This window comes from Quercus robur, chromosome 12 (assembly GCF_932294415.1).
Source record: "Quercus robur chromosome 12, dhQueRobu3.1, whole genome shotgun sequence".
NCBI lineage: Eukaryota > Viridiplantae > Streptophyta > Magnoliopsida > Fagales > Fagaceae > Quercus > Quercus robur.
The window spans coordinates 5,196,032-5,221,327 of NC_065545.1; the positions used below are offsets into that span (position 1 = coordinate 5,196,032).

Sequence of the window (25,296 nt, forward strand, 5' to 3'; positions counted from 1 at the left end):
TGGAAACTTGAACCCCAGCCCTTCCCTCCCACCCCCACACCCACACCCACACCCCTACAAGCATTTATACTTGGCAAATTGTTATTAGGTATTACTGGTGGATAAAAAAGTAATTTCAATTTGAATTCAAATTAGGACTAATAACAACTAATCCCATTTGATTTGTTATAAAAATACTGTAGATGTAGCACTTCTTATTAAATATAGTTGATGGTAATTATCGACAGAAATTAATTATAATTATATTTGTATCTGAAAATATTTATTCTTTTATTTAAAGAAAAGAAATTATGAGACGTTTATTCTCAGTATGAACTATTTATTCTAATTATTAATAGTTTAAATATATTATAAAATTTTAGGTAAAATATATATATATATATATATATATATTTTATACAAGATAGAATTTATACTCTAACTTAATCTAAGTGTATATGTGTGTGAAACTCCCTCCTGAAAACTTGAACCCCAACCCTTGTCTCCCCCCCAGACACCACAAATATTTATACTTGTAGAGTGACCACCGCACCAAAGGAGCGTGGTGATGGTAAAATATAGTTTTTTTTTTTATTTTTTTATTTTTTTTTTTATATACAAGATAGAAATTCTACTCTAGGTTAATCTAAGTGTATATGTGTGTGAAAGCTCCTTCCTGGAGACTTGAACCCCAACCCTTCCCCCCCATACTCCACAGACACTTATACTTATGGAGCGACCATCGTACTAAGATTGACCATCACACTTATACTTGAAATTTAGACTAATACCAGTCAGATCCAAAACTTTTCAAGATTGACCAACTTAGCCTTAAAACACCATGAGAGAGAGAGGGGAGGGGGATGAGTAACAGTTTAGGGTCCAAGTTGAATTTAGAAGTCAAGTTTGTTAGTTTTGAAAAGTTTAAATCTAGCTAACATGAGCTCAAATTTCATGGGCATTAACTATATTTTACCCTATAAATTTGAATTCAATTAAAAATACATCTAATCTATTTTATATTTTACATAAATTACAGCATGCCAGTTTTTGCAGTATAAAACTTAACAGTAATTTTTTTTTTTTTTTTAAATTAATTTACTTTTTTTAGCCGCAAGGAACCCCAAAAATTCAATTTATGTGGTTACAAACCATTGCCATATCAACACTTCTTTTTTGTTTCTCCAAAAAATATATATATAACAATACAAATTTTTTTTTTTTTGAACGATGTTTCAAAAAAATAGGTAAACTTACACCAAAAGCAAGCCTTAATGCTTAAAATAAGGCTCTTTGTACATCATGACAAATGTGGAACAAGAAGTCTAACGACGAGGACATTTACTTTGATTGCTTTCACGATTATCTGACTGGAGTCCCCTGCCCTCACGATTTTTGTCTTTCAAAAAAATGGTTCACCAATATCTTTCTAAACTTTCTCAATCACTCCTATTTGCTCGTTACATTAACTTACATTTCTCACACAACCAATCAAGCAGATTATGCACTATCGAAACTTTGATTACCATTCATTATGTACAAAAAGCTCAAGTGACACCATTACCAATTATAGGACAACTGAGAAGGTTTACTTTTTTAAGTCCTTAGTCCAGGTGTGACATATGGGAACACTCTCCAGCTCTATATTTTATCCAATCAGCAAAAGCTTATGCAATTATGGACTTTTCTTGAAACCCTTTGAAACTACTATCTTGTTTTTTATGGGTACATGGCCATCATCAACATCCTCAAGATCACTGAAAGATATGTCATCTTCATTTCCTATACAATAAGCAGTTCCGCTATACCCACCAAAATCAGAACCTTCCTCAGGCCACTCATCCTCATCGTCTTCAAAATTCTGAACTAGTGGCTTAGAGGATGGACCAACTAGTGAATCCTTATTCCCAGTCTTAATAACTGTCTTCTCTGCAATAACAGATTTATCAATAAATTGTAGCTCAGTACTTTCAACTGGGTACTTCTCAGTCTCAAAATCTGTTGCCATGGAGGAGCTAGTATGTTTAGATGCAAAAGTCCTCCCTGGTATAGGATCAAAATCTTCCTCCAGTGTATTAGCCCTGTCTTTTGAATAGAAAGTGCTTCTTGAAAACCAGCCAGTCTCTTCCTTTGTTTGTTTTTGTAGCTCCTGCATCCACATTGATCTGGCAGCCACCACCTGAAAGAAATAGGTTAAATGGTTGTAACTAAAATATTTAGTCATTAGAATCAAACCTTATGATGTGAAGATTGTTCAAACATTTCAACACTATAGCCAAAACAGAGTGTTTTAAACTTGTAGATGAACCATTTAATTTTTTATTAAAAAAATAAAAAACAAAAAAAAAAAAAAAAAAAAAACAAAAAACTAAAAATAAAAAATAAAAAAACAACAAAAAAAAAAAAAAAAAACCAAAACAAAACAAAACAAAAACGTATAACAATTGAAGGACTATCAACATTTAATTTTTCACTGATCTGCAGGACTATCAACATTTTTATTCTACTAAGCAATTCATACTTCCAGCACATTCCTTTGACAAGCATGCAAACTAAAAAATTGAAGACAATAGTATAAAAAGCAATTTCCGAAGCCGGTTTGTACACAACTACCAAATTACAGATACCACCCACCCCCCCCCCCCCAAAAAAAAAGAAGATAAACCCATCAGGCGCACTGATATATTACATGGATCAGTACATGTAGCTATTTTTTAAAACCTATGCAACAGAGCAGAATATTACAATTTTCTTGAACTAAGAACTATTCTGAACCTTCATTGACCTTACTGATACAAGGTATCAAGCATAAGTATCAACTACGATATTGTTAACTGATCCCACCAATACCGAACCAGACAAATATATTCCAAAATCAGACCATCATACTTAAACATTGTATGGTAATCATGATTCGTCCTGATGTGAGATTTGTGTTGTACTTAGAAATCAATTATTTTATTAATAATCAGGAAAAAAGTAGCTGTATGTACTCCCCTTATCAAACCTATGTATTGTTAAATGCACATTTACACACCAACCCACAGTCATGAACATGTGAAAATCAAGTCCCTTAAAAACAAACGAAATATTTTGTCTTGCCTATAAGCTCTGGCTCAAATGACACTTCCTGCTCCCACAAAACTGCGTGAAGGTAAGGTCATGGGTATAAAAACCCAGCATGTGTATAACTTAGCAATTAAAAAAAAAATAAAAAAACTTTTCTTTTTACGTTTACTAACAATCATATAATGAGGCCCACTGTAACTTAAAATGGAGTTTTGAATTTAAACTTCAGCAGAGGATGCATATGCTTTTTCCATTAATAGAACATCCAGAAAGGTCAGAACTTGGAAGAAAAGGGATAAGTTAATCCTATTCATAAAGTATGGCTAAAAGGTTTTTTGGTCCCTCTAATTTTAAGGTCAATGTCATTTTGGTCCCTTGACTACAAAAATTTCTTTTTTCTTTTTTTAACAAGTGCAATTAACAGCCTCGAAAGTGCCAACAAAGGTCTTGAAGTTCAAACTTACTACAAAGTCTTGCTACCTTCTCACATATGTGATATGTCTTTTCCTTGGATATCAGTGCGGAAATCAAAAGTGCCTACAAAGGTCAGTTTCTTTATATGGACGGTAGCATTGGGTCGGATCTTAACCAATGATAATTTACAAAAGCATTGGCTCTTAGCTATTGATTGGTGTTGTATATGTAAGAGGGATGGGGAGACCAGTAATCATTTATTCTTACACTGTTCTCTTGCCAGAGAGTTATGGAGCACAGTGTTTTCACTCTTTGGGGTTGCTTGGGTTAGGCCTAATGTCTGTTTGGGAACAGCTTATTTAGCTTTTGTTGAAAATTTTTTGCTGAAAGTGTGCTAAAATATACTTGTACCTTGAAAAAAGTGAGAAAAAGTGGGAAAAAGTGAGGTTTTAAAAAGTTGTACATAAAAGATAAAAGCCAAAAGCTGAAACTAATGCCAAACACACTCCTAGTGATGTGGTGGAGCTTTTAGCCTGTAGGCCGGGCCAGCTTAACAAGCATAGAGATGGGGCGATTTGGAATATGAACCCTCATTGTTTAATGTGGAGCACTTGGCAAGAAAGGAATTCTCAAATCTTTGAAGGAACTAAAAAATCAATTCATGACTTGATTTGGTTTTTCTTTCAGACTTTGCTTGGGTGGACAAATGCTTTTGGCGTTTATAATTTTACTTCCTTATCTGATTTACTTGATAGTTGTACTTTTTCTGCTACTTAGTTTTGTTTTCTTTCCTTTTTTTTTTCTCATCACACTCCCTGTGTGCTTAGGCCTTTGTATTTCAGATGTCTTATCAAAGTTTAGACATCTCCTAGTGATGTGGTGGAGCTTTTAGCCTGTCGGCCGGGCAAGTTTAACAAGCATAGAGATGGGGCAATTTGGAATGTGAACCCTCATTGTTTAATGTGGAGCACTTGGCGAGAAAGGAATTCTCAGATCTTTGAAGGAACTAAAAAATCAATTCATGACTTGATCTGGTTTTTCTTTCAGACTTTGCTTGGGTGGACAAATGCTTTGGGCGTTTATAATTTTACTTCCTTATCTGATTTACTTGATAGTTGTACTTTTTCTGCTACTTAGTTTTGTCTTCTTTTTTTTTTTTTTTCCTCATCACACTCCCTGTGTGCTTAGGCCTTTGTATTTGAGATGTCTTATCAAAGTTTTTATTACTTATCAAAACAGCCTCAACTTTAAAATTTCTGTCAATGTGGCCCTTCTAAAGGTAGGCCGTTAAATATCCGAAACAATAATATTTTCTTCTTCTTTTTTCTCTATTTTTTTCCTGCCAAAAACCCTAGCGAAATCTATTGATAGTTGAGGTGAAATTTCAACTTCTGAATCTCTGGTGTAACTTTGGGGTATTTAGACTAAGAGAGTAAGAGTTAATTGATCTCGATATAAGGACCGCACTCAGATCGATCCTAAAGTTGAGGGTGAGTGTCAATTGCAAATTTTGATGCTAGAGGGGCCAAAATGATAGCAATCCAAAAGTCCAAAAGGTATTTTAGCCTAAAAGTAACACGAAATTATCAGTGTCTAAGGATGAGAGATTATACTAAAGTTCAACATCACTTGAAAATATTTTAAATTTACTAAACATACTCTAGGGGACTAAAACTCTACATTTCGGAGCCAATGAGCCCTAGTTCAAATAGCACCTCCTTCCCTTATAAGTGTTATGTAGAGGATGAGGTCATGGGTTCAAGACCCATTGGGTGCGTGTGTAATTTTCCAAAAAAAAAAAAAAAAAACACTCTGCAGTTACACATGACATGATACTCTGGTTTCGTATGTAGTAACTGAATATCAAATTAAAATAAAATCTCATCAATTGATTCCCATTCTGTAGTGACCAGGCTGACAATTCGTTACACAATCTACAAAAATAAAACAAATGGAAAAAAAAAATGTAGAAATAATTGATGGGGTGTTCAAAATCATAAAAATGATGCATTACTAGACTGTTCTACACCAACAACAAATTGAACTGGAAACTTACTGGGGTCACAGCCAAAATAATGAATAAAATCAAATAACTTACCTGGGGCGTAGACAAGATATCTGAGTCATGTTTATTTAGTCTTGAATGCAGAAGCACAAAGTAGACTTTCCAAAAGTAACTTTCACTCATATGACAAGGACAAAGTTCAATTCTCAAAGCAGCTAATCTGGGAGCAAGATATTGTATAGCCAAAACATGCTCTTGTTGGGCTTTAGACATGTCAAAATCTATAAAAAAAGAAAGGAAAAAAGAAAGCTGTAAGAATGTAGCATGAATCATCAAAATAGACACTTAAAAAATTGTCACTACAGAAACTGAATTAGAGCAGCACAGCTGATTACAACAAAACATAGCAATTTTTCTGCACATTGTTTTAAATTTTGGTATGGTAAGCACTAACAACTGCATTTTCTTTACCCTAAGCAAAAATTATGTCACAAATCTTTTTTCAGTTAACGAGCAGTCGAGCACATCATGTTATGTTATGTTTAACACTAGCACTAATTTCCTATTTCCTAATCTGCATCATTCTATAAATTTCAGCCTTTACAGAACATCAAAATGGGTGTCAAATCAAGAGTCAAGATATGAAAGGTGGACAGTTTGCCAATGGATACCAAAAAAACAAGAGATGCAGGTACAAATCAGAACTTCACAGGCCTATATGCCGCAAATGTGATGAAAATACCAGTGACGTAACTCCAAATGTACATCGAAGATCAATAAAAGTTAATGCCAATCTAACTCATTGCTGTAAGAGGAATCTTATTGACCTAATGCAACATGAGCTCAGTGAATTCATGTATCGATTAGCAACCCACCCCCACCCGACATCCTATCAAGGAAGATTGAATGATCTTTAACTGCCTCATGTATTAAAAATTCCCTAACATTCATCTGTATCAAACAAACCATTCACTATATAGATTTCTTAGTCAAAAACTACAACTATGAGCTTTCAATTCTTCAAATACAGTAAGCAATTTGCATAAATAGTTGATAGCCAAGCAAGAACCTACATACTATCAAACATATGAGCTACATTACATGCTTTAATCTATGTCATAAAACTAAAAGGCCTTGAAATTTACAAAAGATAAGCATTGACTTTTTGGTTGCTGATTTGAATCCAAAGAAGAAGGGAAAGAAGAAAAAAAAAAAACGCACATACCGTCCAAGTCTTCTTCTTCATCAATCGGAAAATCCAACCACGTCTCTGGATGCATTCCGATATTCCTCGCGAAAGCCAGAACCTCATCGGTGATCCCGACGCCACCAAAACTGCGCTCCTCCAAATCCGATTCCGATTCCATCTCCGATCCGAACGAGTCGGCGTTCATCTTCGTCGAAATCTCCGCGCTATCATCGAAGCGGAGTCGGCGGAGATCAGAATGAGCGGAGGGACTAGAAGGTTGCGATTGCGAAGAAGAAGGAGGAGGAGGAGGAGCTAGGAAAGAAGCCACGCCCCAGAGTTGGCGAGTTAGGGTTTGCTTGAGTTCGGAGAGGTCCTCTTTTACGCCTCGAGATTGGGCCTCTTCTGATTCCAAAACACCATCATTGTTGTCTTGGTGTGAAAGCTTGGTGGTTGAAGATGGTGCTGGGTCAGAATCATTAGGGTATTCGGATACGACGTCGTTTTCTTCGTCTTCGTCGTTGGCATCGGTATCGTCATCGTCGTCGTCGATCCGGAGTGAGTTGGCCAGAGACCGAGCCAACCATGACATTTTTTTTTTTTTCCCCTTATTTTTTTTTTGTCTTTTTTGTCTTTTTGAATTTTAAAATTTTTTGGATTTTGGGGGAGGAGAAAAAGAAAGTGATTGATGGGTAAAGATAAGATGGGGTTACGTACGTTATGAGTTTAATTAAAAAGCTAAGCTCATGTCCAAAATAATTGAAGGTGAAGCAAATAAAACTATATAAAAGAAATCTTGTAAAAAAAAAACTATAACAGAAATGGGAGGTACAACATGCGTGGGAAATTCTTGTAGTTGATGGCCAGCACTTATTTTAGCCCAATAATAATAATTTCTTTTAAAAATTGACCGGCCCTTTTGTTTTTTACTTCTAAGTTCTAAGTTTTATTTCAATTTAAGCAATGTTTCCGGGTAAGTTAACTGGTAAAAAAAATTTTACATCAAAAATTGATTGGTGTTGTGGGGGTAACAGACCAGGGAGCCCATATCAATATACATGTTGGGCCAAGGGCCTAATCCAAGGAAGAATCCCTCCTCGGCCATGGGAAAAACCCCTCCTTGGCCATACCTGGCTGAGGATAAAGGGAACGGCCTACTACTGAGAGTGGCACTCCGGGTCATTCTATGGAATAGGATAAGTACTAAGATAGAAAAAGACAACGGAAGGAATGAAAATATCTAAGAGAAAGCTGTCATTGTTGCATTAAGTGCTCTGTACCTAACAGAGCCATGCTTTTCAGCCTTTACAACCACTCCCAACGACTTTGGGGAGGGGTTGATGAGACAAGTATCAGCACTCTAAATCTAATACTACACGTGGACGTTGGGGGGAGGAGGGAAGCTGGTATAAAATGGGGGGTGACCACTACCACTAGAGGGGACTAGAAAAAGCTCATCGGATTGTGCCGAGGACCAACCTTCTTTGATAAATTCAGTTCATCCCTGCTTGATTGTCATGAACACCATATTAACTGTTATCCATGCACTACAGCTTAGCTCTTTGACACACTCTCTACAAATTTATTGTACTGGGTTCATTGGCCCAAGATCCCATACACATCTTGGGCTTGGGCTGCAAAACGTGTCCCTACAGGTGTATTGACCTGATGATAATGAAACTCCTACATTAAAAATTTATTGATGTTTTGGTCTGATAATAAAGAACTATAATTAAGTGCGAACGTCATAGGTTGAAAATCTTTTAGAAAAAAATTTCCCCTAAAAAAAATAAATAACTCAATTAAAGCATAAAATCGCATAGTGCTACTCACTTAATTATGGGAAGGGATTGGTTATACATTGGTGTCCCACTGCTTAACTACCAATCTTCATTGTTGTTACAGAAAATTTATTGGTTTGGTAATAATACAACGGTTTTGTTAATCGATTGATACCTTCATGCATTTGTTAATAAACAGTTTTAAAAAAGTTTTAATATTATTTTTATGAAAAATATTTAAAAAATTGAAAAAAAAAATTAGTTTTTTTTTTTTTTTTTGGCTATAAAATATTTTGTAAACCAATGTCTAAGGATTTTTGGAATATTCGTTAATTTTTCCCACATTATAATGTGTGGCGCCGCGAATAGCCATCTCATAAGGATTCTTCAGGCAAATGAAGGAATTCTTTCAACTTTCACTTACCGAAAACCAAGGTGGACTGTTCTAAAAACAAACAAACAATCAATGTGTGCCATTTTATGGGCTTTGAAACTTGAAAGTATTCCCATTCACTTTCTTCTTCTTCTTTTTTCCTTTTTTCTTTTTTACAATTCTATACCAAATTAGCCTTTGCACACAATAAGATTCAAATGATAAAGAGAAATCACAAGTTTTATTGAATTAGGAGTTATTTTAATTCCCAAAGGTTATTGTCAAAGTAGAATGTGTTTTCTCCAAAACGGAACCATGTGAGATGTATGATAAAATGTTTCACACGAACTTGACCCCAATTTGTTCATGTTATTTTTATTATAAATATATAACTACTATGTTAATAGTTTTACATTACGAATGGTTATTAAACGAGTATATCATTAAAATTGTGTTATTTGTTACATTTGAAAGTTATTTAAACTTCTTTAGATATTTTGGTAGTCACTTTAAGTAGATTTTACAAATTTAATCCATTTAATTGCATTTAAATTAATTATCAAATGAATTGAGATCTCATCACAATTTGATTGTGACATTCCATCAAATTCCAATTCTCAAAACCTAAAAACTCTTCCTTTTCTGCTCTTTAAAATGTACTCTAGGATTTTTAAAACATTATTATATATAAGCAATCAAAAAAAATTAGTTACTTTTTTTTTTCTTAAAATTAATGCGCTCAGAGCATTCGTTAACTTTCCCCTCTATCTATATATATATATATTCAAGCATTTTATTCTCCACTTGTGTCCCTATTTTCGGTTCAACTTTCTTTTTTTTCTTTTTTCAACTTCTATTTATACAAAGCCAAATGATACTATTTGATGAAGTGCAAATTGTTAGTCTTTGTAAGCTTGTCCAGATGGAGCTAGGTTCTCATCACTGTCTCTACAAATGTGAAACAATGGCTCCTCTAAGATGGTCACTGGTGTGGTGCTTGCCACCATGCCTCCGATGCCAAAGTCAGTATACGAAAGTTTTTAGAGAAAAATAAGAGAGAACTGAATATCAGAATATCTATGAATACTTTTTGATGAGTCTATGTACCTGATTTATCTCTGACCAGTGTGAATATATACAGTTTCGCGGTTCCTAGCCGTTGGGGCCTTAATTGTGGCTTTAATGTCCTTTTGTAATGTCTCAAGCCTCATGAATATGGGTTTTGATGAGGCTCTAACGGTTTATTCACTGATTGGTAACTGTCCGCAGCATTGAAGGCTCGCATTAATGGTTACCCTGTGTTCGTCCATATCCTGCTAAGGTGGACGAGAATATTTGATGATATCGTCCAAGTAAGGTGAGTTCATCAGTCCCATCAGTTGCCCCTGGGTTCTTTGGTCGTCGTGACATGTCATGACGACCATCAAAAGATGAAAGGTTTCCTAATCAGACATGGCTATTGGGATTTCGCTCGACATTTAATGCATAGTGGTGGCGCCACACATATCGTGGCTACGTGGCATGTTCTGACCAGTGGAGTTAATGCTCCAATTGTGTGACTCTTGGGTTTCCCACTGAATTTCAGTTTTTTTTGTGCCTTGGTTTTTAAACTTCCCTTCTTCTCATTTTTCCTTTCACTTTCTCCAATTTCCAATCATTGCTCTGAGCTTCTTTTTCTCCAACCTTTTTCTACAATTCTTCTTCGAACCGATGTGTTCTGTGGTTAGGTTTTTCATGCTCCTTTATGAGGTATGCCTTTCTTCTTTCCCTCTCTCTCTTCTTCTTCTTTTTTTTTTTTTTTTTTTTTTTTTTTTTTTTTTTTTTTATAAATTTTATGGCATAGATATAGATTATGCTCAATTTCTGATTTTTCTTTTCTTTCTTTTTTGTGTTTTGGTTTTTGGGATTTTTAGGATTCATCTCTTTTCCCTCTGTTTTTTGGTTTTCCACGATTAGTAGCTCTGAGGTTAGGATAGCTTACCCCTCAATTTCTTTCATTTTCGCGCGTTTGGGGGGATCTTTAGGTGTTTTCCTGTACCTTGAGAATTTTGTCTTTGAGGGTAGTAGTTTGAGTGTTGCATTGGCTGATTTGCTGCCTTTGCTTTGTCAATCAATTGATTGGTTTAAGAATTTGGTAAGGGAGCGAAGGATAATGTCTGAGATTAGATCCAGTGAGCTCGAGACTAGGTTGTCTTCTAATGACGACCCATTGGAGGCTGGGGGTGATACTGCCGTTTTTGCTCCTCGGGAGGTTAGGGCTTTTTCCGCTCTCATGGAGGAGTGTAGCCTATATGCTGAAACCTTCTCCAGATTTAGCCTAAGGTTTCAATTTCCTGATAAGGTTAGAGTTCGTATTCCTACACCAGAGGAATGAGCTTGCCATTTTTGGCCCGAGGAGGTGTGCTTCTACGAGGCTACCTTCCTGAGTAGGCTCAGATTCCCCGTTCACCCCTTTATCATGGAGCTTCTAAACCACTTCGAAATTGCTCCAGGGCAACTTATGCCCAACTCCTAGAGGATAGTGGTTAACTGTATGGAAATATGGCTGGCCGCTACTGACAAGGACAGGACAAGGGTGGACGAGCTTGTCTATTTGTACCGTTTCAAAGAATCTAAGGAGTTTGGGTACTATGAGCTGGTGCCTTGGGTCAGGGACGCTAGGATCATCAGGGACTTGCCCTCGTCGTTTCGGTATTGGAAGTCCCAATTCTTTTTTGTCTCTAGGGATGAGTTTAAGACCCTTTCTGGCGAGGTTTGGGGAGACGTCCCTAAGTTGCTCCGTCGGTGGGGAACCTCGAGTCTAGGTGCGTCGTCTTGCCGCCAGTACTTCGTTAATCTTATTAATCTGTTTCTTCTGGCTCACATTTTGTTACTTACTAACTTCCTTGCATGTTATCTTGTGCGTAGTTAAGAGACGGCCAAAGCTTAAGAGCAGGTACAGGCAGTGCGTTGAAGTAGCCATCAAGTACGCGAGGACGATTGAGGACTTTGACTATCTGGTTAACCCGTGGACTCTTGCTTTTCACTGCCTTGGCCTAGAGCCTTCTGGTTTTGTCTTGCGAAACATAAAGATCAAGCAAAAAAAGAGTAAGTGTTAAGCTCGTCTGTGCTGCTCTTTTCCTCTTCCTTCCCTTATATATATATATATTTTACAAGTGTTTTCCTCTTGCAAGAATGACGACAAAGTTCAATCAAGGAATGTATGCACAAATGAGAGCCAAGAAGAACGAGCCCTTTTCCAATCTTGGGGCCAAAACTGTGCGGGTGATGGATAAGGGGGCCTCTGTCACCCCGGCTACCCCAGCTACCTTGGTTGAAGAAATCATTCCCCAACAGAAGAGGAAGCGTACTAGTGACAATGGGAAAGATAAGGCTGACTCTCATTCGTCCAGTGTTTGGGACGATACCGGGGTCGCGATGGCCAGAGTGTAATAGACTTTTACTACCGAGGAGATGAAGGTATTCTTGGGCACGTCTCCCAATGAGGTTATGGGTCGTCATCTCCACAAGCTCATCTAGGGAATTGATTAGCAAACCACAAGAGAATAAAACTAAAATAATAAAGTTTAACTAAAGAGATTTTTGGTAGTTTGGTAAAGGTAATTTAAATTGAGTGAAAATAATAATATATTAAGACGCTAAGGTTTAGGGATCCACACACAACACATCTATTGGTAGTCTTAACAATATTTATTTTATAACTCAACTAAAATTCATACGAAGGATGATTTTAGTCGGATGATTTAACAATAAAAATTCAAGAATTAATTGTCTAAGGTAGTTTCATGCAATTGATTGATTTTAGGCAAAACAAAACTAGTGAATTAGTTTGCAAGGAATACTAAGCATTTAACGTGCTTGGAGTCTACGATAAATCAAAGAATTATATAGAACTAAACACTTTTCTAGATGAGTAAAACAATCAAGAACATAAAAATATAAGCATTAAAACCAATAAATAATTATTAAGAACATACCAATAAACAGTTGGGTTTCACCCCTTGCCTTAGCAAGGCTTCTAGCAAGCCATAACACAAATAAAACTCTAAAAACTGTAAAGAAATTTTAAGAAAACCTAAATTATGTTCTACAGCAGCTCCCTTGAATTTTGCCCTAAAGAGCCTATAAATAGGTCAAGGAATCCTATTACAAGTTGAATTCCCGACATTTTTGGCCCATTTAACTTCAGAATTCGGACTTTTTGTAAACTACAAAGTTGTAGCCCTTTAAGTTATTTTTCTAGCCCAACTTGAATCATCTCGATTGGACATCAGAGCCAAAAGTTATGCTCCAAATACTAACTGGTGCACAGGCTGGAATCCTAATCCGAATTGGACTTGGATTAGGTACAAATTTCCTTTGATTCCTTGCTCCAATTGGACTTGAATTTAATTGGGTTGGCCTTCTTTGACTTCATCACGACCCTTGTAAAATTAAAGTCCATTATCTTTCTTCTTTGCACAAATCCACTTATTTAATTTCATTATCTTACAAAAGACAAATTCACGCATTAAAATTCAATTAAGCACAAAATTGATTATTTAGCATTATTCCAAAACCAACTATAAAATGTATGAATTAACTCAAAATAAGTATGATCTCTCTTAAGATGGTCACCGGTGTGGTGCCTGCTACCACGCCTCCGATATCAAAGTCAGTATACATAAGTTTTTAGAGAAAAATAAGAGAGGACTAAATATCAGAGTATCTATGAATAATTTTTGGTGAGTCTATGTACCTGATTTATCTCTGACCAGTGTGTATATATACGGTTTCGTGGTTCCTAGCCATTAGAGCCTTAATTGTGGCTTTAATGTCCTTTGTAATGTCTCAGGCCTCATAAATATGGGTTTTGATGAGGCTCTAACAGTCTATCTACTGATTGGTAACCGTCTGCGGCATTGAAGGCTCGCATTAATGGTTACCCTGTGTTCGTCCATATCCTGCCAAGGTGGATGAGTATATTTGATGAGATCGTCCAAGTAAAATGAGTTCGTCAGTCCCATCACTATTGAACAAGAAGAATCGTGATTTATGACTCCACCTGCACTTAAAAAACAAGGACCTAACATGGGACTTTATTACTACTATATAAAAGCCTGGGGTTGTATCTTGATTTTTTTTTTTTTGAAAAGTGATGAATATCTTGATAATTAAGTCTCTTGAATACAACTAAGCTAGCAAACTTGGAAGACAATTTTTTTTAAGTGTATCCGGTACCCCATAATGGGAGTTTTTTTTTTTTTTTTTTTGAGGAAAACATAATGGGAGATATTGAAGGTGTACCTAATCCAAAAGTGGACCAACCAGAAAAATATTAACTCTTTGCAGTAGTACTAGTAGATCATGCTTCTTGACACATTGACACTAGCAGCTACTTATTTCATCACGTCGAGTTGCCATTTTTAGTTAATCGTCACTGTTTTAGTTGGGGTAGGTAGGTTTGCAAAACCAGTAAGCACTTAAATATAGTTGGACTCGTTAGTTTGGTGATCCTGAAATCAAAATTGATTATTGAAGTCGGTCTACATTTAATAAAGTATCAACTATCAACCACTCCTAGTTTCTGACTAGAAATTTGAGATGGATAACGATGCAATTCGTGGTTCCAAATTTGCAACAAAGTTTGGAATTAGATTTTCTTAAAGCTATGATAGAAATTTTGATTATTTGGGCTTATTCAAAGATGCTATACATTGCCAATGCCACCAAAGTTTTCTTGCTGTCTCTTCTTTTCAGGTGGACAAGATTTGAAGTTCCTTTTCCTTTTCCTTGGTCAAGGAAGTGTGAAGTGTCCGTGTGCACACATTATTGACGACAAAAGTGGCAACTAGGGCCCTTTTAGCTATAGATAAACACAAGATATCCTTTGATTATTAATACCTTTCCCACAAACCCAAGAAAATTCTTTGCAATCTAATGTAGGTAATTGGGTTTTCCTTTTTCCTAGTGGTTTTTTTAATTTTAATTTTATTTTCCCTCCTTTGAAAGAGAAAGGAAAAGAACAATGGATGAGATGTCTCCAACACTTTCAAACATATTTTTCGAGGACTTGAGTAATCTCCCCCCACTATCATCTAGTGATAATTAGAGAGAGTAATCTTTGAGAGTGACATGAAGATGTATCATTGGTTGAGCGACTCAATTCTAGACTTTTAATAACTCAATGATCATATAAATCCAGATGCATGGTGCACTTGCCAAGAACAATGAATTTTAGTGTCAACTTGCTCTCCTTCATAAAGAGAACCAATCTTAGAACCCCCGGTTGTTGTCAAATTTTTTTTTTTTTTTTTTAAATGTTCACTTAACCAACCTTAATAGATTAAAAAAATATTAAAGGTATATCATAAGTTGAAATTTTATCATATTTATAAATAAATAAAAAATTAATTGGTGCCTTGACCATATAATAAAGAACAATAATATAATAAATCATACCTTTTTCCATATATAAATAATTGAATCCAGCTTATTTTTAAAATAAATAAATAAATAAAACCTGTATATAAAAATATTTCACTCTATTTAAACATTTATTTTTTAGTAAAAAGACAGGACTCTATTTAAATTGTGCTGTAAAATAACTTTCATATTTATTTTTCTGACAGCCTATTGGGCAGGTTAAGTTTGAGTCGACCCGTGTTGAATGGTAAGGTTTGGGCTGGTAGTCCATGTTGTCAAAATCAGTCCATTCAATGCGGCATATAACAGTGATAGAAGTGGACTACGTTGGAGCATTTATTACTCTCTGAATTACAATTCAAACTTGTAGTGAGCTCTGTTTTGCTACCGTCTTTCTTTCTATTCTATGCTTGTATGATAGCATGAACAAACAAACTTGACATATGGTATGAGTATGACAGAGTTGTCTCATCTCACCTCTTTCAACTTAAAGTAAAAACAGGGTAGTCACACACTTCCATCTCTCTCAGTTTTGATCATATCTCTTGTAGCCGAAATAAGTTGCAAATACACATATATGAATTGCAAAATTCAAGTAGTTTATTCCAACAGAATAAATAAAAGATCCAAGCTTGAGCAAAGTAAGCAATTCAATTAGTTAAATCATTTAAATAAAAAGAGAAAATACAATTGGGTTTACATGGTTTTTGTGTTTGAAGCATAACAAGCCAACTCTACAATGGTGAGACTCAATGATAACCCCCCAAAATCAATAATTTTCACAAAAAAGGGACAAAAGTTTAGGATTGGGCATCCGTGTAAACTTAACTACAATTACAATTCACCCAAGAAAGAAAAATAACTACAATTACAATTCAAACTTATGCTAATGAGAATTCCCTTCCCATCCTTTCCTGTTTTTCTCACACCCTAAACCCGCCTCATATCCATCAAAGAGACCTATTGTACACTGCTCAATTGTGGATTGGAACAATCAGCAACAAGATAAGCACTAATGTTCACAAACAAAATATCCCAATCCGAATGAAGACTCTGGGACTTATTGGAAAAATTCACTGAAAACAGCCTGCTTATAGACCATAGAATTATAACTATGCAATATATAGAGCTCATTCCACAATTTATGTTTCTTCTTTCAATTGGACCTAATTGGTGGAATCTAATTTCTTAGTATACACAAGAGAGGAAAAGGGTACCTCAGAAACCCAATGAACTCAATTTTAAATTCTGCTGCATCCCACAAGCTCTTTGGTTCCTTGGCTCCTTAGGCCAATGAGGAAAAAAAATATGAGACTTATATCAACAACTTGTCATTATCCTTTTCATTGTATCGTTCTTGTAAGCTTACACTTGGAAATGAAGATAGTAGTTGTGTAATTTAGACTACACAATTTCAAAAGCTCGGCAGACCGCTGCTTCATGACGGGATTGCAACCACTCTGAATCACAAGCAACAGCTTAGCTGCCAAACCTGCCTCCACTGCATGTGAGGCACATTCTTCTGGGGCAAGCTTGCAAACAGCCCACAAGATTGACAACGCAAACTGTGTACAACTCTCTGAAACCTTCATCATCAACCTCACCACATTGGGGATAGTGTTGGGGCAATTCTTCAAAGCCAATCTTCCTTCAGGAAGAGTGGACAATACCTCTAGTACATACAGGGCTAACTCCAAACACTCATTATTCAATCTGGGTAGGACCTCAACTAATTGGGGAATAGTCCCAATGCTCACAACAGAGCTCCTAACCGGTTCATGTGAACAAACAGTCTTGAGCAAACTGAGACCAGCAAAAACGCCATTTGGGTATCTCTTATCCCTCACCAACCTCAACAATCCAACCAAAAGACTCAAACTTGACACAATTTCAGACCCAAAATCCTTCCCAACCATTAACGTTTCGATCAACCTCGTACAATTGATCTTTGTCTCAATGGACCCCTCATTCAACATGTCCACCATCAACGACATCTTCGCCGGTTGCATCAGAATCCCCATGGACTCCAAATCGAGCTCCAAATTCGCAAGAATCCCAATTGCCTCAGACCCAACAGCGTGTGAAGTGAAATGACCCAACAAAGAACAAACCAAAGCAACCCCATTATTGTCCACCACTGTCTTCTTAACCGAACCATGAGTAACCACAAGTTGTCTCAACTCTTTAAGCGCTTGAACTCTAGCTTGACCCTTAACCTTTTTCAAAGACTCCAAAACCTCCAAAACCCTGCCTTGCACATCCTCTGACCTCTTCTTCATAGCCAAGTACTTCTGCGAGAACCAACTATAAATCAGCTGCTGAAGTGTCTTATTTGGAGTGACTGAATCGTCCCAAAGCTCCTGCATCGTAGTTGGGCAAGTGAAATGGCCCAAAGAGAACCATCTTAGAATGTTGGATCTCTCATAAGTCTGACCCGTGCAAAGTGTCACAGGGTCTTGCATCGGTTCCAGTGAGATTGGACAAATAAAAACCGAAGGAACATCCACAGATTCCAGCTCTGCCACCATTTTCTTCAGATCCAATTTCTCAGCCACAACTCCACCGAACAAAGCGCCACATCCACCGCCCAAGATGCCATCTTTCACTGCGGTTTCCAGATCCAAAACTTGCCCACCACCGCTCACCTTAGAAGCTTGGTACATCCGCATTTTTTATGATTTTTATTGAACACCCTTTTGGCTCAAAGAAAAATTTGACAGAGATAATTGTTATTGCTGAGAGATAAAGAGAGAGAGAAAGAGAAAGATACCACTCCTTAAAATTCCAGGAGTCCTATCACATACAAGAGTACAAGAAGCGTGTGAGAAAGAGAAAGAGAAAGTGAAAGAGAGAAAGAAAGAAAAGAGGAAAGAGGGAGGGTGGTGTTTTCTTCTCTTCACACTTTTGTCTCTTTTTCCCTATCTATGTTGTTCTCATTGACAATCCACAAACAATGTCCGTCAAATGGGACATCTTTTCTTCATACTTCGCTTTCTTCCTTTCCTTTTTTCCTCTTTATCTGGTCAAAAGGGTCACATTCTTCCTCACCCCCATTATCATGGTCATCATCAACAACGAAATGATGGGTGAGAGAGAGAGAGAGAGATGTGAGTAAGTAATCTTCTTCCCTAGTACCAAAGTTCTCTTTCTCACTCACTCACTCACTCACTCACTCCCTTCCTCTTCAAGCTCAAAACAAAAGCGTGAAAACATCAAGCACCAGATCAATGAAAAAGACACTTTCACAACTTACAAGTGGTGATAATTGAGGTGCAACACATAAAAACCACACAAAAAAAAAAAAATACAAATACAAATACAAAGACTACGACAAATCACTCATTATGAACAGTTCCGTATAGCCAAATACTCGTACAGCACAATGATATATATGGGGAAAAAGATTTGGAACAGTGTGAGGATATGAAAGAATAAGAAAACTCATAAACACAGTGTCAGAGCAGAGCAAGAGAAGAAAGCCGAAGAAAAAGAAAAAAAAAAAAAAAAAGCTACCCTTGTGCACAGTCTACTCCACACTCTTTTTAGTCTTCTTTTGGAGCAGGTCATGACTAAGGAAAACCGCATTAAAAAAATTGGTTTTTCTTTTTCTTTGTTTTTTACTACACTCCACGCTTTCATAATTTTCTTGGGGAAAGTAAAATATTACTTGGTGTGACCGGTAATTCCCGGTGATTTCAACTTTCAACCCTGGGTGACAGTGCACCACACGTGCGTTCTTATCCTCCGTCATTGTAATATTCAGTTTTTTTTTTTTTCTTTTTAATTATAAATTTTATAAGTGTTACTCAATTGAATCCAAACAATTTGTTGTACTGATTAATTAAATAAAAATAATGTTTTTTTAATATCAATTCAATTTAGCCAAGTGTTTTTAAATTCAATTATAAAAATTAAAACATAATATACTGCATTTAAATTTACTCATTTTATAAAATGGAATATGTTAATTGTGCTCGATTACAATTAGTAAAAAGGAACTGGCTAAATTTATAAATAACAAAAAATAATTTAAAAAAAAAAACCTTTTAACATAGTGTTATACAAGGAGTTGGATTTGATTTGGTGTGCTATTGCACCCTAAAATAGCACATTTGATGTGAGAAATGAAGGAAAAAAAAATTTTGAAAAAAAAATTAATCCAAGAATTAAGGTCAAAGATTAAACGTACTTTTAATCTCAACATTTCAAAGTGATATTGTATAATGCAGTAACTTTAGTTTTTACTTGACTATTTTGCTGGATCTAAATCGGTTATATAATTCTCAAAAAGATTTATAAATGGTAACAAAAAAATTATTTCTTCCTTAACACGTACATTTTTATACTAGTTCATCCTATGCTTATAAAATTTATGGGAATAAAACTTTATGAAAAGTTAGAAGTATAATTTCTTTCTGGGAGTTGAAGCCCCTGCTCTGCCCCTCGTGAGGCATTTGGATATATAGAGGAGGCGCAACCTCTGGCTTGGAAAAGATGGTCAAAAAGAGAAAATGCTGTTTCCAACTTTCCATTGGAGAATATATATATATATATATATATATATATATAATACATTAATGCTACACTATTACATACAGGCACAGTACGTACAATGGATATGTTTTGGATTTGGCTAGCCAGCCGACGTCTAATGATATCTTTGGCTATTCAAGTTTCATAGTGATATCTTTTTTTCATTTTACTTTTGTTTCTAATAGGTATATTTTATAAATTTCAGTCCAATGAGTTATTAAGAATACTTTATGTAATCCTAAAATTATGGCATATATATATATATATATATGTGTGTGTTTTCACAAATAATTTAACAAATTTTGATATATAACTCCTCTTTGTGTACTGAAGTGATAACAAACAATTTTCTGTAAAGTGACAATCATCTTTATTTGAAATTTATCAATTTTATAATTTAGAAAGATATTACCAATACAAAATGACATGACATTCTATAGGGTTATAAATTTGATGATAAGTTCTAGCATGATTTTTTCTAGGAATTTAAACCTTAATAAAATTTACCTGTCAGAGCATTCATGCTAACACTTAGATATATCAAATGTAAGCTCTAATTTACAATTCAACTCAAAAACAACCCACAGCCAGACTGGTTAACATGGGATATGCCAAATTTTTTTGGCATAGTGCTACAGTGTCATCACAAATATAGGATGGCATTGTAGCAACTTTTCCATATCACAAATTATTATTTTAATGATACTGTAGCTACTTTTTAAAAATATATGATGGTGTTGTAGCAACATTATATTATTTTAATGTGTAAATATATTATTTTAATTAATAGAATAGGAAAATAAAAATTGAGATATTGGGTATATTATAAAATGAGATAATTGATAAAATAGTTTTTTGGGATGGAAAAATATAATAGTCTGAAAATGCCATATGTGAATGCTCTAAACATTTTATAATTGGAAATAAAATGTTAACCCATAAAATGGAGAGAATCGTGTTATGTGACAATGAAAAAGCTAAAGATGATAAGGAGAGAAAGGGCAACAACAATTAGGGTTTTTCCTATGATAGTAGATTATAATTATGTGTCACTTTTATTTAATATCTAGATCTAACACAATATTCTATCTAGAACAATGCATTTAAATCAACTAAACTGATTTCCTCAAAAAAAAAAAAAAAATCAACTAAACTGAAATTTTAGATTGGAATTTTTTTGAATGGGAACGATCTTCTGAATTACAACGATATCAATCGCTCTGTTTGTTTCGCTGGAAAACCATCTGTAAAGATAGTTTTTCACATTTTCCAGTGTTTGGTAGCACAAAAAAAACCTGGTCAATGGAAAACTATCTTTGGTCAACAGAAAACTCTAATAAAAATAAGGCTTATTTTTCTATAGGTTGTTTTCCAAAAATTTTTTTTGGAAAACAATCTCTCTCTCACGCGTTGCATCTCCTATAAATATTATCTTCGTCTATAGCCGTGGGAAACATAATTTTTTGGCGCCTTCTCTCTCCCATGGTAAGTTTTTCACTTTTTCTTTCTTTCCTTTGCTTTTTCTCTCCTCACACTCTCACTATCACTAACTCTGGTCTCTCCTCTTCCTATAGATCTCTCTCTGTCTCTCTTCTCTCTTTTCTCCAAGTTTCTCTTCCCCTCTGTAACGCAATTCTCTAATTAGATTTTTTTTTTCCTTCATTGATTAGTCAATAGCTCCGACTTGCAAAGAAGAACAAATTTGCAATGGTAATTATTTCATTCCTCTCTACCAAAATCCCAATTCTTTGCTTTGAATTTCAAGTTGATTTTCTTTTTTCTCTAAGAAATTTTCGGTTTGATGGATTCCAGGCAAAAATTACTTCTTTTTCATACATAAAGTGCAAAAAAATAAAAAATAAAATAAAAAGAAGAAGAAGAAGAAAGAAAGAATGAAGTAAAAGATGAAAATTTTAAACATAGTATCTATATTGCTCTAAATTGCTTTTACATGGGACAATCTTTACCATGGACTAATAATATTGTTATATAATGAATGATAATTGTTTAGGAGAATTGCATTTGTTGGCAAATACTTTTTTGGTTGGCAGATACTATGCAATGATGATATATTATACAGTACATTATGTAAATAAATAATTTAGAATAATATTGGAGACTTGTGGTTGACCATAGTAGATAATTAGTATACCAACAAAAAGAGTAGATAATTAAAAGTTATTGTTATTTATACTTATTGAAAATGTATTCCCCTGTCAAATTTATATATATATATATATATAGACAAATGGTTGATATATGTGTGTGTGTGTACATACGTTACTGTCTATATATATGAGCAAGATGAGTGGTAGAGATCATGAAAATTTGACAACTAATTAATTTTGATTGTATCTATTGTCAAAATTTTAGTATGAAAACCAAATTCATTCTTGGTTTTTTATTTATAATGATTACATTAGTTAGTTTACTTAATATACATGTTTTAAATTATAAAAGAAATATTTTTAAAAAAATTTCATACCAAACACTAAAAAACATTCTAAAGCTCATTTTTAAGGTCGTTACCAAACACTGGAAAATGAGACAGTTTTCTAGAAAATGCTCTTTGAAAAATGAGCAATTTTCCAAAAATTGTTAATGCTGAAACAAACAGAGCGAATATATCAATTCCATCAATATCCGTTAGAATCTTGCTATTAATCCACCGAAAGTGAAAAATATCCGTTAAAATCTTGCTATTAATCCACCAAAAGTGAAGTCACTTTGAATAGAAAATAGATAAAAGAAAATTCATTTTAAGTACATTAATAGTGAAAGAAATTAAATTGTTATAGACCATATAGAGAGGATACATTAACATCACTGTAATATTCAAAGGTGTTAAAACTTTTGAAAGTCAAGAGTTTCAAACTTAAATATTGTAAAGTACATTTTAGCATAAATATTAATATTTGTTATATGACTATGATGATGCCTGTATAAACGATGCCTTTGATCTTTTTTTTTTAAAGGAAATAAATAAATAAAAATAATTAAACCAAATCAAGCTTGTGTCCAACACGCATACTACTTTTATTCCAAGGGGCAAAAGTATCTTATGCATAACTAACGCTCTTCTCACGTAGAGACAAACCGCAAACTCCATAAGTGAAAATAGCATTACATATATACGATTTCGATATACCAACTAGTAAATACTAAATACCTTCTTATATTTTGGCTTCTTTCCCCATTTTCTTCATATTTCATAATATGACCCAAAAAAGAAAAAAAAAAAAATAACAACCTGATTAATTACAAATCAGTTAGCAGACTGAAAAAATAATTATAGTACCACACGTTTTGTTATATATTTTGCCACAATTATTTTATGTAATAGACTGTGATTAGTTATATGTTACTATTACATAAATCTATCTTTTTTTCTTTTTTTTATAAAAACAATCATTTTTTTTTTTGGTCTTTTTTGCTCTAGTACTCACGGTATGATACAGAGGATAATTATAGCAATTATAGTAAAGCTTTTTTTTTTTTTTTTTGCTGAAATTATAGTAAAGTTTACGGTACTAAATTATTTGGACTTTGAATATTGTACATCTCCTTTAGAAAACGCTATACAAAAACTTTAGCCGAAATGTCCCCTTGAATGAAATGATAGTCAAGAGTCAAGACATAGAAGGCGGATCAAGAGTGGGAAAGGGCGCAGGGGTCCCAATGGCACGTGTAAAAGTGTTGATAGCCAGCAGCACAAAAAAGCAAGCCATTTCATACTTGCTGTTTGCAATTGAGACGAGATTTTATTATAGTGATTAAGATTAGAGAATAGAGAGAGGATCAAGGTGGTCAAACAAACCGGAGACCGGAAAGGCAAAACGAGGCGTACGTGCAAATTTATATTCTAATAAAGTATAAAAAACCCCAAATACCGGTCAAAGATGATGAACTGGCATTTTATGAAAGGCAATGCTGTACATGGACCCCACCCCCACGAGCTTCCTGTCTCTTCCGCTTTCTTCCTCTTCTTTATGCTACTACTATATGCTTTTTCTATTTTTGTGTACTAATAATTATTTTCCAATTCCCCGAGGAGAATTGTTAAACAAATTGTGAATCAGAAGAGTCATTCATTTCAATTCTTATGGATTTATGCATTTGGATCCAAATATTTTAATACAAGTCTATTTTTAAAATAAGATTGGTCTTATTTATTTTTAGACATAAAAAATAAGTCTGAATTTCCTGATCCAACCCTATTTGAAGCAAAACGGGTTGACATGTGACACAATCCATTTTTTGTAGGTTAATTTGACTTGACGCATAGCTCGAACCATTTTTAAAACTTTTTTTTGGTAAAAAATAATAAAATTAAGACAATATTAATTTAATTGTTTGTTATAAACTTTAAAGAAAATAATTGAAACATTTACATAACTGCATATAAATGAATTGAAAGATGAATGGTTGGGACATTTTATAATGAGTAAATATTTTTAAATATCAAATAACAGAGTATATGCAAGATAATCTAGTTACAATAGAGTTAAAAACATTTATTTAAAATTATAGATGTAGGGACACGAATCTCTAGCGGCCCAACAACGATGGCGTTGGGCTCGCGCATGATGGATCCCTCACAATAAAATTTGTAGAGAGTGGGTTTGAAAGGCTAGGGTTGGGTCACAGGGCGTTAGTTCAGGCCGGGCTTTAGATGAACCACAACAAGAAAAGGCTTTAGTTTGGATATTCAGGCCTTACACCTTTGTAACTTGAGAGATTTGGCTCCTCGGATCATGTCCGAGGAGCACTAATGTTTTCTCCGGTTACCCGACGGTGGATTCTCCATGGTGGAGCTCATATACTATCCGGGCATTCTCATTCCTGGAGTTTTTTCCAGGAAGTCAGATGGGGACCTTTACTTCGTTACCCAACGTTTTCTTTTATACTAGCCTACGTTCGTTGTTCCTCGTCCACGTGTAGGGTCGACCTTTCCAGGACAGATATCTGTCCCATCCATCTAATCTCGAAATTGTGGGAGATGATCAATAAAGCCTAAAAATCCGGCTTTGTTAGGTGCAGTGTCATATCAGTGAAGGGTATTAAGGACAACTTCCTCCAAGATATTTTCTGATCTTCTAAGTTAGCTTGTAGGTCACTCTCATCCATGAGACTTCGGGCCTGCCGAGGACTAAGCTGTCCTCGGCTGTATCTTCGGGCCACTTTGGACTTCCTATTTTTGAGCTTGGGTCCTAGCCTCCTTCAGTGTGGACCTGTAGACTCCCCATAAGCGAGCGGGCCGGGCCCATAAACTATTGGGCCCCACAATAGACATGTATGAGAAACATTCATAAGTGTGAAAATAGTGAAGCCAAAGTATTAATGAAATTATGATAAATTATGAATGTTTATACCTATTTTTTAACAATTCATGTCCAAAATAAACGGCTTTTCAAAATAAATTATAATATTTCCTAAAATGTGTGTTGCTCAACAATGACATGATATTCATAAAAGAGACCATGTATAAATAATAAATAATCAAACTTTAATGTATATTCTCAAGTTAAAAAAATTTCCAACCACAATCGAT

General features: G+C 34.8%; 2 protein-coding genes across 2 annotated transcripts; both read right to left on the reverse strand.

Annotated features, from left to right (window-relative positions):
- Window positions 1-1,477: 1,477 nt before the first annotated feature.
- Window positions 1,478-7,343, reverse strand: LOC126708829 (uncharacterized). Its single transcript, XM_050408792.1, has 3 exons — window positions 6,693-7,343; window positions 5,561-5,748; window positions 1,478-2,158 (listed from the first exon to the last, which is right to left on the reverse strand). The coding sequence occupies exons 1-3, from the start codon at window positions 7,243-7,245 to the stop codon at window positions 1,655-1,657; spliced, it is 1,245 nt and encodes a 414-aa protein (XP_050264749.1). The 5' UTR covers window positions 7,246-7,343; the 3' UTR covers window positions 1,478-1,654.
- An 8,501-nt stretch (window positions 7,344-15,844) lies between these two features.
- LOC126709094 (U-box domain-containing protein 30-like) lies at window positions 15,845-18,701 on the reverse strand. Its single transcript, XM_050409183.1, has one exon. The coding sequence runs from the start codon at window positions 17,879-17,881 to the stop codon at window positions 16,556-16,558; it is 1,326 nt and encodes a 441-aa protein (XP_050265140.1). The 5' UTR covers window positions 17,882-18,701; the 3' UTR covers window positions 15,845-16,555.
- Between the last annotated feature and the right edge of the window lie 6,595 nt (window positions 18,702-25,296).